The 14,955-nt window shown below is 42.6% G+C and overlaps 1 protein-coding gene across 2 annotated transcripts in view; it reads right to left on the reverse strand.

The window, feature by feature from the left end:
- Nucleotides 1-14,955, reverse strand: part of PREX2 (phosphatidylinositol-3,4,5-trisphosphate dependent Rac exchange factor 2) — a 367,011-nt gene that overhangs the window by 237,220 nt on the left and 114,836 nt on the right. For both annotated transcript variants that reach the window (XM_056522123.1, XM_056522124.1), the window contains exons 5-6: nucleotides 11,131-11,232; nucleotides 5,980-6,141 (exon numbers count right to left, since the gene is read on the reverse strand). In XM_056522123.1, coding sequence (XP_056378098.1) covers nucleotides 5,980-6,141; nucleotides 11,131-11,232 — 264 coding nt within the window. The remainder of the gene's footprint in view (nucleotides 1-5,979; nucleotides 6,142-11,130; nucleotides 11,233-14,955) is intronic.

Raw genomic sequence — 14,955 nt, forward strand, 5'->3', positions numbered from 1 at the left:
GTGTCTGTCTATGTGTGTGTGTCTGTCTATGTGTGTGTGTGTGTCTGTCTATGTGTGTGTGTGTCTATGTGTGTCTGTCTATGTGTGTGTGTGTCTGTCTATATGTGTGTCTGTGTCTGTCTATATGATGGCTTATTTTTTGCGCCACCAATTCTACTTTGTAATGACATCAGTCAATTTACCCAAAAATCCACGGCGAAACGGGAAAAAAAATCATTGTGCGACAAAATAGAAAAAAAAAATGCCATTTTGTAACTTTTAGGGGCTTCCGTTTCTACGTAGTAGATTTTTCCATAAGAATGACACCTTATCTTTATTCTCTAGGTCCATACGGTTAAAATGATACCCTACTTGTATAGGTTTGATTTTGTATTACCACTGAAAAAAATCATAAATACATGCAGAAAAATTTAAACGTCTGAAATTGTAATTTTCTGAGCCCTATAACTTTTTTATTTTTCCATGTTCAGGGAGCTATAAGGAATCATTTTTTGCGCCGTGATCTGAAGTTTTTGTCGGTACCATTTTTGCATTGATCGGACTTTTTGATCGCTTTTTATTCATCTTTTCATGATATAAAAAGTGACCCAAAAAACACTATTTTGGACTTTGGAATTTTTTTGCACGTACGCCATTGAACGTGCGGTTTAAAAAGTGGTTTATTTTTATAACTCGGACATTTCCGCACGCGGCGATACCACATACCGTATATACTCGAGTATAAGCCGACCCGAGATTAAGCCGAGACCCCTAATTTCAACCCAAAATCCCAGGAAAAGTTATTGACTCGAGTATAAGCCTAGGGTGGGAAATACATCATCCCCCCTGTCATCATTCAGACCCGTCATTAACATCCTCATCATCATCACCGCCTGTCATCATCCAGACCCTCATTATCATCACCTGTCATCATCCCAACCCCCTTCATCATCCCCTTGTCATCATCCCCACCCCCCTTCATCATCATCCCACACACCCCCCTTCATCATCCCCACCCCCCTTCATCATCCCCTTGTCATCATCCCCACCCCCTTCATCATCCCCTTGTAATCATCCCACACACACCCCCTTCATCATCCCCTTGTCATCATCCCACACACCCCCCTTCATCATCCCATACCCCCCCTTCATCATCCCACACCCCCCCCTTCATCATCCTCTTGTCATCATGCACCCGCAGTGGTCTTCAACCTGCGGACCTCCAGAGGTTTCAAAACTACAACTCCCAGCAAGCCCGGGCAGCCATCGGCTGTCCGGGCTTGCTGGGAGTTGTAGTTTTGAAACCTCCAGAGGTCCGCAGGTTGAAGACCACTGCGGCCTTCGACATCATCAAGCCCCCTCTCGCCCCCCTTTAGTTCTGTACAGTACTCACCTCCGCTCGGCGCTGGTCCGGTCCTGCAGGACTGTCCGGTGAGGAGGTGGTCCGGTGGGATAGTGGTTCCGGGCTGCTATCTTCACTGGGGGCGCCTCTTCTCCCCGCTTCCGGCCCGGAATAGAGGCGTTGCCTTGACAATGACGCAGAAGTACGTTGGCAATGAACGTACCTCTGCGTCGTTGTCAAGGCAACGTGACTAATCTGGGGCCGGGCCCGAAGCGCTTAGAAGAGGCCTCCCCGGTGAAGATAGCAGCCCGGAACCACTATCCCACCGGACGACCTACTCACCGGACAGCCCTGCAGCACCGGACCAGCGCCGAGCGGAGGTGAGTACTGTACAGAACTAAAGGGGGGTGAGAGGGGGCTGGATGATGTCGAAGGCCGCAGTGGTCTTCAACCTGCGGACCTCCGGAGGTTTCAAAACTACAACTCCCAGCAAGCCCGGACAGCCGATGGCTGCTCGGGCTTGCTGGGAGTTGTAGTTTTGAAACCTCTGGAGGTCCGCAGGTTGAAGACCACTGCGGGTGGAGAGTTCACTCGAGTATAAGCCGAGGGGGGTGTTTTCAGCACGAAAAATCGTGCTGAAAAACTCGGCTTATACTCGAGTATATACGGTATGTTTATTTTTATTTTTATTTACACAGTTTTTTTTTTATTCTTGGAAATGCCGGTTGATTCAAACTTTTATTAGGGGAAGGGATCATTGAAAGGGTTAGGGATTTTTTTACACTTTTCTTATGCCATATTATAGCCCCTAGGGGGGGCTATAACATTGCATGTACTGATCTTTAACAATGATTGATGCATCTCCTTAGGAATGGATCTCAGGCTTGAATCATTCAATTGGCGATCGGACTTCAGGAAGCAAGGTAAGAGACCTTCCTCCTGAAGTATAGCTGTTCGGGAATGCCGCGATTTTACCGCAGCGATCCCGAACAGCTCCCTGAGCTAACCGGCACATTTTACTTTCACTTTTAGCCGCTCAGCTTTTTAGGCTCAGCTTTGAGCGCGCGGCTAAAAGGTTAATAGCTATTATCGGCGGGTCCCGGCTTCACTATGACGCTGGGCCCGCCGTGATATGATGTGGGGTTACCGTGTAACCCCGCATTATATCACGGGAGCGGGACCAAGGGCGTAAGTTTACGCCCTTGGTCCTTAAGGGGTTAAAGGAGTGGAAGCATCCATCACCAGCGGTCGGACGGAGGCATCATCTAAATGTAAGTAAATAATTATATGTGAAGGGAGGGGGTGTAATTAAGGGTAGGGAGGGTGGGGTGTAATTAAGGGGAGGGAGGGCGGGGGAAGTAGGGGGTGTAATTAAGGGGAGGTAATTGGGGGGAGGGAGTTGGGTGTAATTAAGGGGGGTACGGGTGGGGGGCTGTAATTAAGGAGGGGTGTGGGTGAGGGGGGGCAAAAACAATGGGTCCGCCCCGGGTGCCAAATTCTCTAGGTAAACCCCTGCCCTGGAGTTAACTATTGGGGAGGGAGGGTCTAGTACTGTAGGACCATTCACGGAGGGTCATATTTCAACAGATGCTCCCTTATTGCCAGGATGTTCGTGCTCATAAACTGTCTCAGCGTATTGTTAGCAATGGGAATTTAAGCCTGGCTTTGATCCCCACTGATTCTAAAAATAACCTCTTCTATTTCTTGGAAAGCCATGCTCCCCCCCTCGTTAAACATTTCCTTCACTTTGTTTTTTCATACCACTATGTGAAGCACAAGTGAAATGCAGCTGTTTACTAAATGGAGTTCAATGTGATAGAATGGCAAAGATTTTTTTTGTTAAATGTTGTTAAATATAATTTCACTAGTGTGTGTGTGATGTACAGTGACCCCCCGACCTACGATGGCCCCGACATACGATCATTTCAACATACGATGACCTCTCAGAGGCCATCGTATGTTGAAGGCAGCATCAACATACGATGCTTTTTTATGTCGGCTTCAGCTGCTGCCGGATAGCCATTTAAGGTGCCCTGTGTGGTCTGGTGGGTGTCACTCACCTGTACCGGCGCTCCGGACCGTCCTCTTCGTGATCCCCGGCATCGCCGGCGCTCTCCATCGTCGTCATCACATCGCTGCGCACGCCGTCCCGTCATCCAATAGGAGTGGCATGTGCAGCGACGTGATGACGGCGATGAAGAGATGCAGCAGAGACGGTCCAGGGACGCGGCGACAGCGATGGAGGGCGACATCCAGGGCAGCGGTGAGTGGCGGGGACAGGTGAGTACTGTATAACCTCCTATACCAGTGGTCTTCAACCTGCGGACTACCAGATGTTGCAAAACTACAACTCCCAGCATGCCCTGACAGCCGTTGGTTGTCCGGGCATACAGGGAGTTGTAGTTTTGCAAGATCTGGAGGTCCGCAGGTTGGAGACCACTGTCCTATACTTTACATTGCACGGATCCCTCAACATATGATAGTTTCAACAAACTAACATTTGCTGGGTCCTGTGACCAACCTGGACCAGCAAAAGTTAACTGAGCACTGAGGCATGCAGTGTCATTGTACAGGGGCAAGGACTCCTGCCAGGTTTAAAGGGGTTCTCCACCATGAGGTGATTTTAGTACGTACCTGCCAGATAGTAATGGACATGCTTAGGAAGGATCTGCACTTGTCTTGGGGCTAAATGACTATGTTGTGAGATTACCATATCACTGTGGATAGCTTTTTGTGAACTGGTATTTCTTGTTTCAGTTTTCTTTTTTTTTTTTACTTCAAATCCCATAATTAAATTTTCCTCCCTCCCACACATCAGCCACCCCCCCCCCCCCCATTGAAACACAAATGAACTGCATCCATTCAGGTGGCTACAGCTGTTGCATTAGTTGCAGATTGATCTCTCTCCCACCAAGCGATCCCTCCACCCATTGAAGCAGACAGGCTCCCTGTCATCAGCTGACTAGTGAGTCAGGTCTTGGCCGCATTACAACCTGGGAAAAATCTGAGACAACAGTAATTTTGTATGCTGGTAAAAATAAATATTGGGGTGCAAATCACAGAAGAATTGTGAGAAAACCGTCACACACAGGTACAGACACTATATTATGAACTACACTAACTTTACAGCCACTGTAGTATAGTCAAATAAAAAAAAAAAATCCTGGAATACCGCTTTAATAGAAAAAGTCTGTACAGGAGCAGGGAGTCCTGTGAAAGACAGGACTCTCTGCTCCTATGCTTACTGATCAGTACACTGAATGAAATTTGTTTATTTCAAGAAATTACTATTGTGAAAGTAGGACTGTATAAGCGATCAATGGATCATTCGTGTGGCCCTTTGTCTACCATTAATTGGCACACACATTCATTATCACACATTATGATAAATGAGGACCTGTCAAAATGATACGATTAGCCAACAAATAAGCATTTGCTTGTTTGCCGGCTGGACGCTCAACATCTTACAAAGGGCGACATTAGCCCGTTTGGTCAATAATTGCCCTGTGTAATAGGGCTCTTACACTTACTAATACAGTCATTGGATCCGGTGCTCTCTATGAAGCCCAGTCAGTGTTCACCTGAATCCAAATCCTCCATTAAATCTGAATCGAATAAATGGCCAATTAGGGGTAATTCTCTAAACAATCTCTAACCAATACATCTCTCCATAAACACACCATAGACAGGTAAGAATAGTAACTGGGTTCTTTACTTCTATAAGTTATATGCTGTAAACACCAGTAATACAATGGTACAATGGCTGTCAAGCAAGGTCAATCAATTAGGTTTGCTGAGTGCTGAGATCTCTGTAGTATAATGGTTTTCCATGAACAGGGGTTGTTTCACCCCTGATATTAATGGGATATTTTTTTTAGGAAATGCCTTTAATGTTCAATAAGCAGGTTTCTAGAATATAATGGCTTTCTATTGACCAGGGTTCATACATTTGTTGTGAAATATTCAGGGTACAGCACTTGTCTAAAGTTGGGAGTAGCAGCAAAAGTTTTACTTCCTGGCTCTGTATGAGTCGTTTTTTACCTGTAGTGATGTGGGAAACAGCAGCCAATCACAGCTCAGCTTTCACTTTACCAGAACTCGTTAGCTGAGCTGTGATTGGCTGCTGGGGTAAAATCACTCAATTTTTTCTCTCACACAGTATGATAAATCTGGGTCATTGTTTTTTTTTTTTTAACTAAAACTGTCATACAATGAGCAAGTCCACATCTTATCCCTCAATCCACCAAGATCATTTGTTTACTGGTTATTGGATCATGACATTTTCTGTTGTATTTTTGGTGAATATGTGCTGATATGTTTCAGAAATTGAATATTGTCCTTGCAGTCGAAGGGTTAAAACTCAAACCTAAACAGAGGCCAGAGAGGCCGTTTTCTTCTAGAAATCAATGGGGGCTGACAGAAGTTGAACCCATTAGTAGTGTATCCTAATATTGTGCCACCAATGTGTTTCTGTCCAAAGCCAATCCATTTAGAATAAGGGAGACTGTAATTCAGAGGCACTAAACAATATAAATGGCACTAATAATCTCTGCAGCTGGTACCTGGGTTGAAGAAAAATAAAAATCTATGAATTTCATGAAAATAATCTATGACTGAGCAGTGTGATACTATTATAACACTATTAGCCAGTGATTCACCTCCCATCCCTCTATATGGCTCTGCCATTCCTCCAGCACTTCTAGTTTTTCCATCTGTCTCTTAGCCTCATTGATGTTGGAGCACACAGCCTTCATTGCCTGCAAAGCCTCCACCACAGACGTGAAATCACGATGTCTCTTTGGGGTCCTCTTCAGTAATTCCTGTTGAAAAATGAAGGCAAAAATTAAAGCTTCTCCATCTGTCAAAGTGTGAATTCCCAAGGAATATTCAGAATGGCCAGCGTTTTTTAGGAAAGTAAGAGATGTCTGGTTTTATTATTTCATTATGCTATATACTTTCCCTAGACATTGTATATAAAGTATACCTAGGCAGAATACAGAAAGACAATCACTATTAAGGCAAGGTATAAAAATATGTCATGAAAAGGCCTTTACTGGAAAGGCATCTATTGACTGTAACATATACACACACAGGAAGGTATAGGAATACGTCCATAATATGGGTGTGTAAGGCTGGGTTCACATATGAACATACACACACACACACGAGGGTATGGGAATACGTCCATAATACAGGTCTGTAAGGCTGGGTTCACATATGAACATATACACACATGAGGGTATAGGAATACGTCCATGACACAGGTCTGTAAGGCTGGGTTCACATATGAACATATACACACAAGGGTATAGGAATACATCCATAATACGGGTCTGTAAGGCTGGGTTCACATATGAACATATACACACAAGGGTATAGGAATACATCCATAATACGGATCTGTAAGGCTGGGTTCACATATGAACATATACACATACAAGGGTATAGGAATACATCCATAATACGGGTCTGTAAGGCTGGGTTCACCTATGTCCATCATCCGGCATAGGTGAACTCAGCCTAAATCTCAATGCAACTTATGACAACATGCACCAGTTGTCATCAGTTGTATGACATCCAGCGTCCATTGATTCTGGCACTGAACAGGGTAACGCAGCAAGCTGCGTTCCCCTGTCCAGTGCCAGTATCAATGGACGCTGCATACCACACAACTGATGCACGTTGTCCGGTGCCGTCCGGCATGTCCAACCACCCGGCGTCAAAATTGAGACGCTGGATGATTGTGAACTGTCCCATTCAAATGAATGGGATCAGTTCTAGCACCAGTTTCCCTCCGGTGCACGCCAGAGGGAAACTGTGCGGGACAACTGATATATGTGAATCCAGACTAATATGGATATATTTCAGATAATATCCCATCAGTATGTCATCAGTATTTCATCCATATCTTACAGTACAGTTAATTACTGATGGACCGTCTTCTAGTCAGGAAATTGTATTACATTTTGAAAAAACGTATGATAAAATAAATGGAAATGATGACAAAATACAGAGCAATATGAAACATTTACAGATGCATCCATATTTTAATCCCTCTCAGCAGAATTCCAAAGCAGCACATGAGAAATTTTTAAAGTACAGGGGGAAATTTATTAAAACCTGTCCATAGGAAAAGTGGACCAGTTGCCCTTGTAACCAATCAGCTTGCTTCTTTTATTTTTCAGATGCCTTTTTAAAAATGAAAGAAGCGATCAGATTGGTTGCTTTGGGCAACTGGTCAACTTTTCCTCTGCACGACTTTTGATAACTCTCCCCCAATGTGTATTTTATATGGCTACGTAAACAGCGCTAAAAACATTAACTGCTAAAAATGGGAATACTATTGATGCAAAATACACTTAGGTATAAGAGGCCTTAAAGAAGCACGTTGTTTCTTTTTTCTTGTTGCCCATAGTATGCACCATCATTAGTTGTACAGCACCATTTGTTTCACTCCAACACGGCTGCATGCGTTTCCTACTCTAACTTGGTTGGTCATGTGATCACAAGTTTAAAAGTTACCAAGCTTATAGGGGAACCCCAGTGGGAAACATTTCTTTTTTTTTTTTTTTTTTTTTTTTCAAATCAACTGGTGGCAGAAAGTTAAACAGATTTGTAAATTACTTCAATTAAAAAATCGTAATACTTCCAGTACTTATCAGCTGCTGTATGCTCCAGAGGGAGTTGTGAATTTCTTTTCAGTCTGACCATAGTGCTCTCTGTTGACACTTCTGTCCATGTCAGGAACTGTCCAGAGTAGGAGCAAACCCCCCTAGCAATCCAGACACAGACAGGAGTACCCGGAGTATCTCTTTAATGTGTGTCAGTTGATGTCTGTCTTGGGTCAAACAGGTATGCACAAGGCATACACAAAAAATGAGTGTTTTTTTAAAGGAATTTTTCAGTCTTACAAATGTATGGCATATTTGACACCTGAATCATGTGTCATCAAGCAAAATAGCTGACACATGCAAACAAGAGTGAATGAATAGCTAATCACCTTATTTAACCCCTTAAGGACGCAGGACGTAAATGTACGTCCTGGTAAGGTGGTACTTAACGCACCAGGACGTACATTTACGTCCTGTGCATAACCGCGGGCATCGGAGCGATGCTCGTGTCATGCGCGGCTGATCCCGGCTGCTGATCGCAGCCAGGGACCCGCCGGCAATGGCCGACACTCGCGATCTCGCGGGAGCCCGCCATTAACCCCTCAGATGCCGGGATCAATACAGATCCCGGCATCTGCGGCAGTTCACGATTTAAATGAACGATTGGATCGCCCGCAGCGCTGCTGCGGGCATCCGATCATTCAGGACGCCGGACGGAGGTCCCCTCTCCTTCCTCCGTCCAGCTCCCAGCGTCTCCTGCTCTGGTCTGTGATCGAGCAGACCAGAGCAGGAGATGACCGATAATAGTGATCTGTTCTATGTCCTATACATAGAACAGATCAGTATTAGCAATCATGGTATTGCTATGAATAGTCCCCTATGGGGACTATTCAAGTGTAAAAAAAAGTGTAAAAAAATGTAAAAGTAAAAGTAAAAAAAAAAGTGAAAAATCCCCTCCCCCAATAAAAAAGTAAAACGTCCGTTTTTTCCTATTTTACCCCCAAAAAGCGTAAAAAACATTTTTTATAGACATATTTGGTATCGCCGCGTGCGTAAATGTCTGAACTATTAAAATAAAATGTTAATGATCCCATATGGTGAACGGCGTGAACGAAAAAAAAAAAAAAGTCCAAAATTCCTACTTTTTTTATACATTTTATTTAAAAAAAAATTATAAAAGATGTATTAAAAGTTTTTTATATGCAAATGTGGTATAAAAAAAAAGTACAAATCATGGCGCAAAAAATGAGCCCCAATACTGCCACTTATACGGAAAAATAAAAAAGTTAGAGGTCATCAAAATAAAGGGATTATAAACGTACTAATTTGGTTAAAAAGTTTGTGATTTTTTTTAAGCACAACAATAATATAAAAGTATATAATAATGGGTATCATTTTAATCGTATTGACCTTCAGAATAAAGAACACATGTCATTTTTACCATAAATTGTACGGCGTGAAAACAAAACCTTCCAAAATTAGCAAAATTGCGTTTTTCGTTTTAATTTCCCCACAAAAATAGTGTTTTTTGGTTGCGCCATACATTTTATGATATAATGAGTGATGTCATTACAAAGGACAACTGGTCGCGCAAAAAACAAGCCCTCATACTAGTCTGTGGATGACAATATAAAAGAGTTATGATTTTTAGAAGGCGAGGAGGAAAAAATGAAAAAGTAAAAAGTCCTTAAGACCAAAATGGGCTGAGTCCTTAAGGGGTTAAAGGGGTACTCCCCTGGAAAAAAAATTTTTTTATCAACTGGTGCCAGAAAGTAAAACAAATGTGTAAATTACTTCTATTTAAAAATCGTAATCCTTCCAGTACTTATCAGCTGCTGTATGCTCCACAGGAAGTTATTTTCTTTTTGAATTTCCTTTCTGTCTGACCACAGTGCTCTCTGCTGACACCTCCTGTCCATTTTAGAAACTGTCCAGAGCAGGAGAGGTTTGCTATGGGGATTTTCTCCTACTCTTGACAGTTCAAAATGGACAGAGGTGTCAGCAGAGAGCACTGTGGTCAGACAGAAATGAAATTCAAAAAGAAAGAACTTCCTCTGGAACATACAGCAGCTGATAAGTACTGGAAGGATTAATATTTTTAAATAGAAGTCATTTACAAATCTTTTTAACGTAATGTCATCTGTTGATTTAAAAAAGAAAAAAAGAAAAATTCCAGTGAAGTACCCCTTTAAATCTACGGAAGTTCTAAAAATAGTTGAGTAACCTTGTCTTTTCAGTCTTGATGTGGGCATAGATAGTCACTCCACCCTTGATCAGATATATCGGGGGTCTCCAAATTGTGGATGTTGCAAAGATACAACTCCAAGCACGCTCAAGATAAGAGAACCCTTAAATGGGCACTGTCAGATTCAAAAACTCTTTATATGTTGTACATTTTGGCAAAACATTAACCTTTCTAATATACTTCATAAGACAATTTTATTTATTTTTTATAGAACTCATGACTTGTAAAAAAAATAACAACGAGGGTCCCTATAGCATCAAGAAAATAATCCAGTGCCGCATCATCTTTATCCAAGCTGAAGCACAAGCTGGGACAAAGTTCAGGAAGTGAGGGCAGAACTAGCACTCCTCTGTGCTCACTCCTGTCCTATCAGACTATAGCATGGAAACAGAAGAGGAGGTAACAGAGCAGCCTGCAGTGATTGGATTAAGAGACCCAGCACAGCACAGCAGACTTAGGGAGGAAGATGAGTCGTGCAGAGTGAGAACACGCCCCCTTTAAAGCACAGGAGGACAAACTAAGTGAGCAACAGAAAGAAGGTATTTATTAGAGAAATATAGGTTCCTAGACACAAAAAAATATATACATAAATAATCAGGATTAGGTACTAAGTAAAATTATTATAGGTACTTTTCAAGTTTTTTCTATTTGTTTCGTGAATTATAAATATGAAATGTAACACAACATAAATCTTTAAAACACACAGTCCACATGGGCAAGACGTATTCTAAGGTATGCAGATGAAGAAGCCGAATATAAAGGTGGGCTTTGCATTGATGAGATGGCACCACAATGGTCAAGGCTAGATGCAACCCCTTTGTGCCAAGTTTTGCTCGGCATAATACATGGCCTGTTATAAAGAAGGGAAGCGATCGCATGAAAGAGATTTAAATAGACTGAGCAACATGCTCCTCGTGTCTAATATCATCCCCTAGCAACTAATGCGTACTTACTCTCAAAAGAAGTGGGTACTTGCATATTCTCTGGATTGGTGCAACTAAATATCCTTCCAGTGGAACATCTGTGTTTTTCCGTCCACCCAGGAGCATGCAGTTCTGAAAGCACAAAAACACATCCAGTTTTCAGGCAAATCTTTAGCCTTGTCATTCACTTTTTCCATGCTATGATATTAAACCATGGGCGTCTGCAATGTGTGCTTGCAGGATGCTTTTATGTTTATATGTGGTTTACTGGTCTAACAGTAACTATTTGCTAACAAATGCTAAAAAGGAATGTGTTTATTATATGCATATCTTATTTCACATGAAAATAAAAACAATAGAAGCAAATTGTCTTCAGATCGGTTCTGCAATGAAGACTGTGTAGGGTTATTGCAATCTGCCACTATAGATTGCATTGGAAGGTTGGATTTATTATGTACACTGTATATACTTGCGTATAAGCCGAGTTTTTCAGCACAATTTTTTGTGCTGAAAACGCCCCCCCCCCCCCCTCGGCTTATACTCGAGTGAACTCTCCGCCTGTCAATCCCTTCTCAGTGGTCTTCAACCTGCGGACCTCCAAATCCGCCATCGGCTGTCCGGGCATGCTGGGAGTTGTAGTTTTGAAACCTCTGGAGGTCTGCAGGTTGAAGACCACTGAGGCATTCGTCATCATCCAGATACCCCCTTTAGTTTTCTACTCACCTCCCCTTGGTGGGAAGGAAGGGTGAGCTGATCAGGGCCATCTATGCTGCAGGGACCGTCCGGTAGGTAGGGTTAGTCGTTCCGGGCTGTCCATTTTCACCGGGGAGGGCCCTCTTCTCCACGCTCCGGGCCCGGCCTTGACGACGACGCACAGGGACGTTCATGTGCGTCCCTGTGCGTCGTCAAGGTAACGTCACTAGTCCGAGGCCGAGCCCGGAGAGTGGAGAAGAGCCCCCCCCCGGTGAAAATGGACAGCCCGGAACGACTAACCCTCCCCACCGGACGGTCCCTGCAGCATAGATGGCCCGGACCAGCTCACCCTTCCTTCCCACCGAGGGGAGGTGAGTAGAAAACTAAAGGGGGTGATGACAAAGGGGGGGGGGGATGATGATGGGGGTCTGGATGATGACGGGGGGGGGGGTTGTGATGACATGGGGGGATGATGTATTTTCCACCCTAGGCTTATAGTCAATAACTTTTCCTGGGTTTTTGGGGAGAAGTTAGGGGCCTCGGCTTATATTCGGGTCGGCTTATACTCAAGTATATACAGTATTAATGTCCTCCTGTTGTTACATACATTCTTGTATATCTGGGATGCGGCTATGGCCGGCAGCGGATGCCGACAAAGATGCCAGCAGTGTGACCGCTCGGAAATCTGCCATCCCCATAGACAGCAATGCATTTTGGAGTGGATTCCGCAGAAAGAATTGACAAGTCAGTTCTTTCTGTGGAGACCAGAATCGAAATTTCCGCAGCAGATATTTCTGCTGCCGAAATTTCATTGTGTGCACAGTGCAGCAGAATCCCATTGAAAACAGTGGGACTTTGCTCCAACTGAAATTGTGTGCAGAATTTCTTCACTGAATTCTGCTAGAAAATCCCACCTTGTGAAGAAGGCCTTACTACACAGGCAAGAGCAGATATATTATGTTCCCACACTGTTTTTACCAGTCAGTTTTTGAGTCTCACAAAAAAAAAAATAATAATAATAATTTTAAATTTTTTTTTAAAACTGACTAAAAACTGACCAACTGATTTGATTCATTCTTTTTTTTTCAGTCAATCCTTGCATTTGACAAATTTTTGGTCAATTTTTTTAGCCATTTTATGACCAATTTTTGAGCCGTAAAACAACCATTGTACCGCTAAAAAAAACAGCTCTAGTTCTTTTGACAATACAAGTACACTTTAAAGGGAATGTTAGTCACCAAAATAATAAATTACCAAATCATTGTAAGTGGGTGTGTATACTGGAAATATATAACCACAGTTTTTTTTTCTTCAAAAACAGCACCACACCTGTCCTCAGGTTGAGCGTGATATTACAACATGTCTCTATTCACTTTAATGGAACTGAGCTGAAATACAACACACACCCTGAGGACAGGTGTGACACTCTTTTTGGAAGAAATCAGCTCTGTTTGTCAAATCCTGGATAACTTCTGAATGGGCCCCTTCTATGAGCCAAAGCAGAGAGCAGCTATATTTGAATCAAGGCATCCATGTGTTATTCTAGATGTCTTCCATACAACCCCCAGCTGCCAATGACTCACCCAACAGCTCCAACTCCATTAATACAGCATATAGTGGGGATCAAAAGTTTGGGCACTCCAGGCAAAAATTTGTATTAATGTGCATAAAGAAGCCAAGGAAAGATGGAAAAATCTCCAAAAGGCATCAAATTACAGATTAGACATTCTTATAATATGTCAACAAAAGTTAGATTTTATTTCCATCATTTACACTTTCAAAATAACAGAAAACAAAAAAATGGCGTCTGCAAAAGTTTGGGCACCCTGCAGAACTTATAGCATGTGCTGCCCCCTTTAGAAAGCTGAGACCTGCCAGTGTCATGGATTGTTCTCAATCATCATCTGGGAAGACCAGGTGATGTCAATCTCAAAGGTTTTAAATGCCCAGACTCATCTGACCTTGCCCCAACAATCAGCACCATGGGTTCTTCTAAGCAGTTGTCTAGAAATCTTAAACTGAAAATAGTTGATGCTCACAAAGCTGGAGAAGGCTATAAGAAGATAGCAAAACGTTTTCAGATGTCAATATCCTCTGTTCAGAATGCAATTAAGAAATGGCAGTCATCAGGAACAGTGGAAGTTGAAGCAAGATCTGGAAGACCAATAAAAATATCAGACAGAACAGCTCGCAGGATTGTGAGAAAAACTGTTCAAAACCCACGTTTGACTGCACAATCCCTCCAGAAAGATCTGGCAGACACTGGAGTTGTGGTACACTATTCCCCTATAAAGAGATACTTGTACAAATATGGTCTTCATGGAAGAGTCATCAGAAGAAAACCTCTTCTAAGTCCTCACCACAAAAATCAGCGTTTGAACTTTGCAAATGAACATATAGACAAGCCTGATGCATTTTGGAAACCAGTACTGTGGACCGATGAGGTTAAAATTTAACTTTTTGGCAGGAATGAGCAAAGGTACGTTTGGAGAAGAAGGGGAACAGAATTTAATGAAAAGAACTTCTGTCCAACTGTTAAGCATTGGGGTGGATCAATCATGCTTTGGGGTTGTATTGCAGCCAGTGGCACAGGGAACATCTCACGAGTAGAATGAAAAATGGATTCAATAAAATTTCAGCAAATTTTGGATCCTAACTTGATGCCATCTGTGAAAAAGCTGAAGTTAAAGAGAGAATGGCTTCTACAAATGGATAATGATCCTAAACACACTTCAAAATCCACGGGGGATTACATCAAGTGGTGTAAACTGAAGGTTTTGCCATGGCCTTCACAATCTCCTGACCTCAACATAATTGAAAATCTATGGATAGACCTTAAAAGAGCAGTGCGTGACAGACAGCCCAGAAATCTCAAAGAACTAGAAGACTTTTGTAAGGAAGAATGGGCAAAGATACCTCAAGCAAGAATTGAAAGACTCTTGGCTGGTTACAAAAAGCGTTTACAAGCTGTGATACTTGCCAAAGGGGGCAGTACAAGATATTAACTCTACAGGGTGCCCAAACTTTTGCAGACGCCATTTTTTTGTTTTCTGTTATTTTGAAAGTGTAAATGATGGAAATAAAATATAACTTTTGTTGACATATAAGAATGTCTAATCTGTAATTTGATGCCTTTTGGAGATTTTTCCATCTTTCCTTGGC

This window comes from Hyla sarda, chromosome 5, assembly GCF_029499605.1.
Source record: "Hyla sarda isolate aHylSar1 chromosome 5, aHylSar1.hap1, whole genome shotgun sequence".
NCBI classification, from domain to species: domain Eukaryota; kingdom Metazoa; phylum Chordata; class Amphibia; order Anura; family Hylidae; genus Hyla; species Hyla sarda.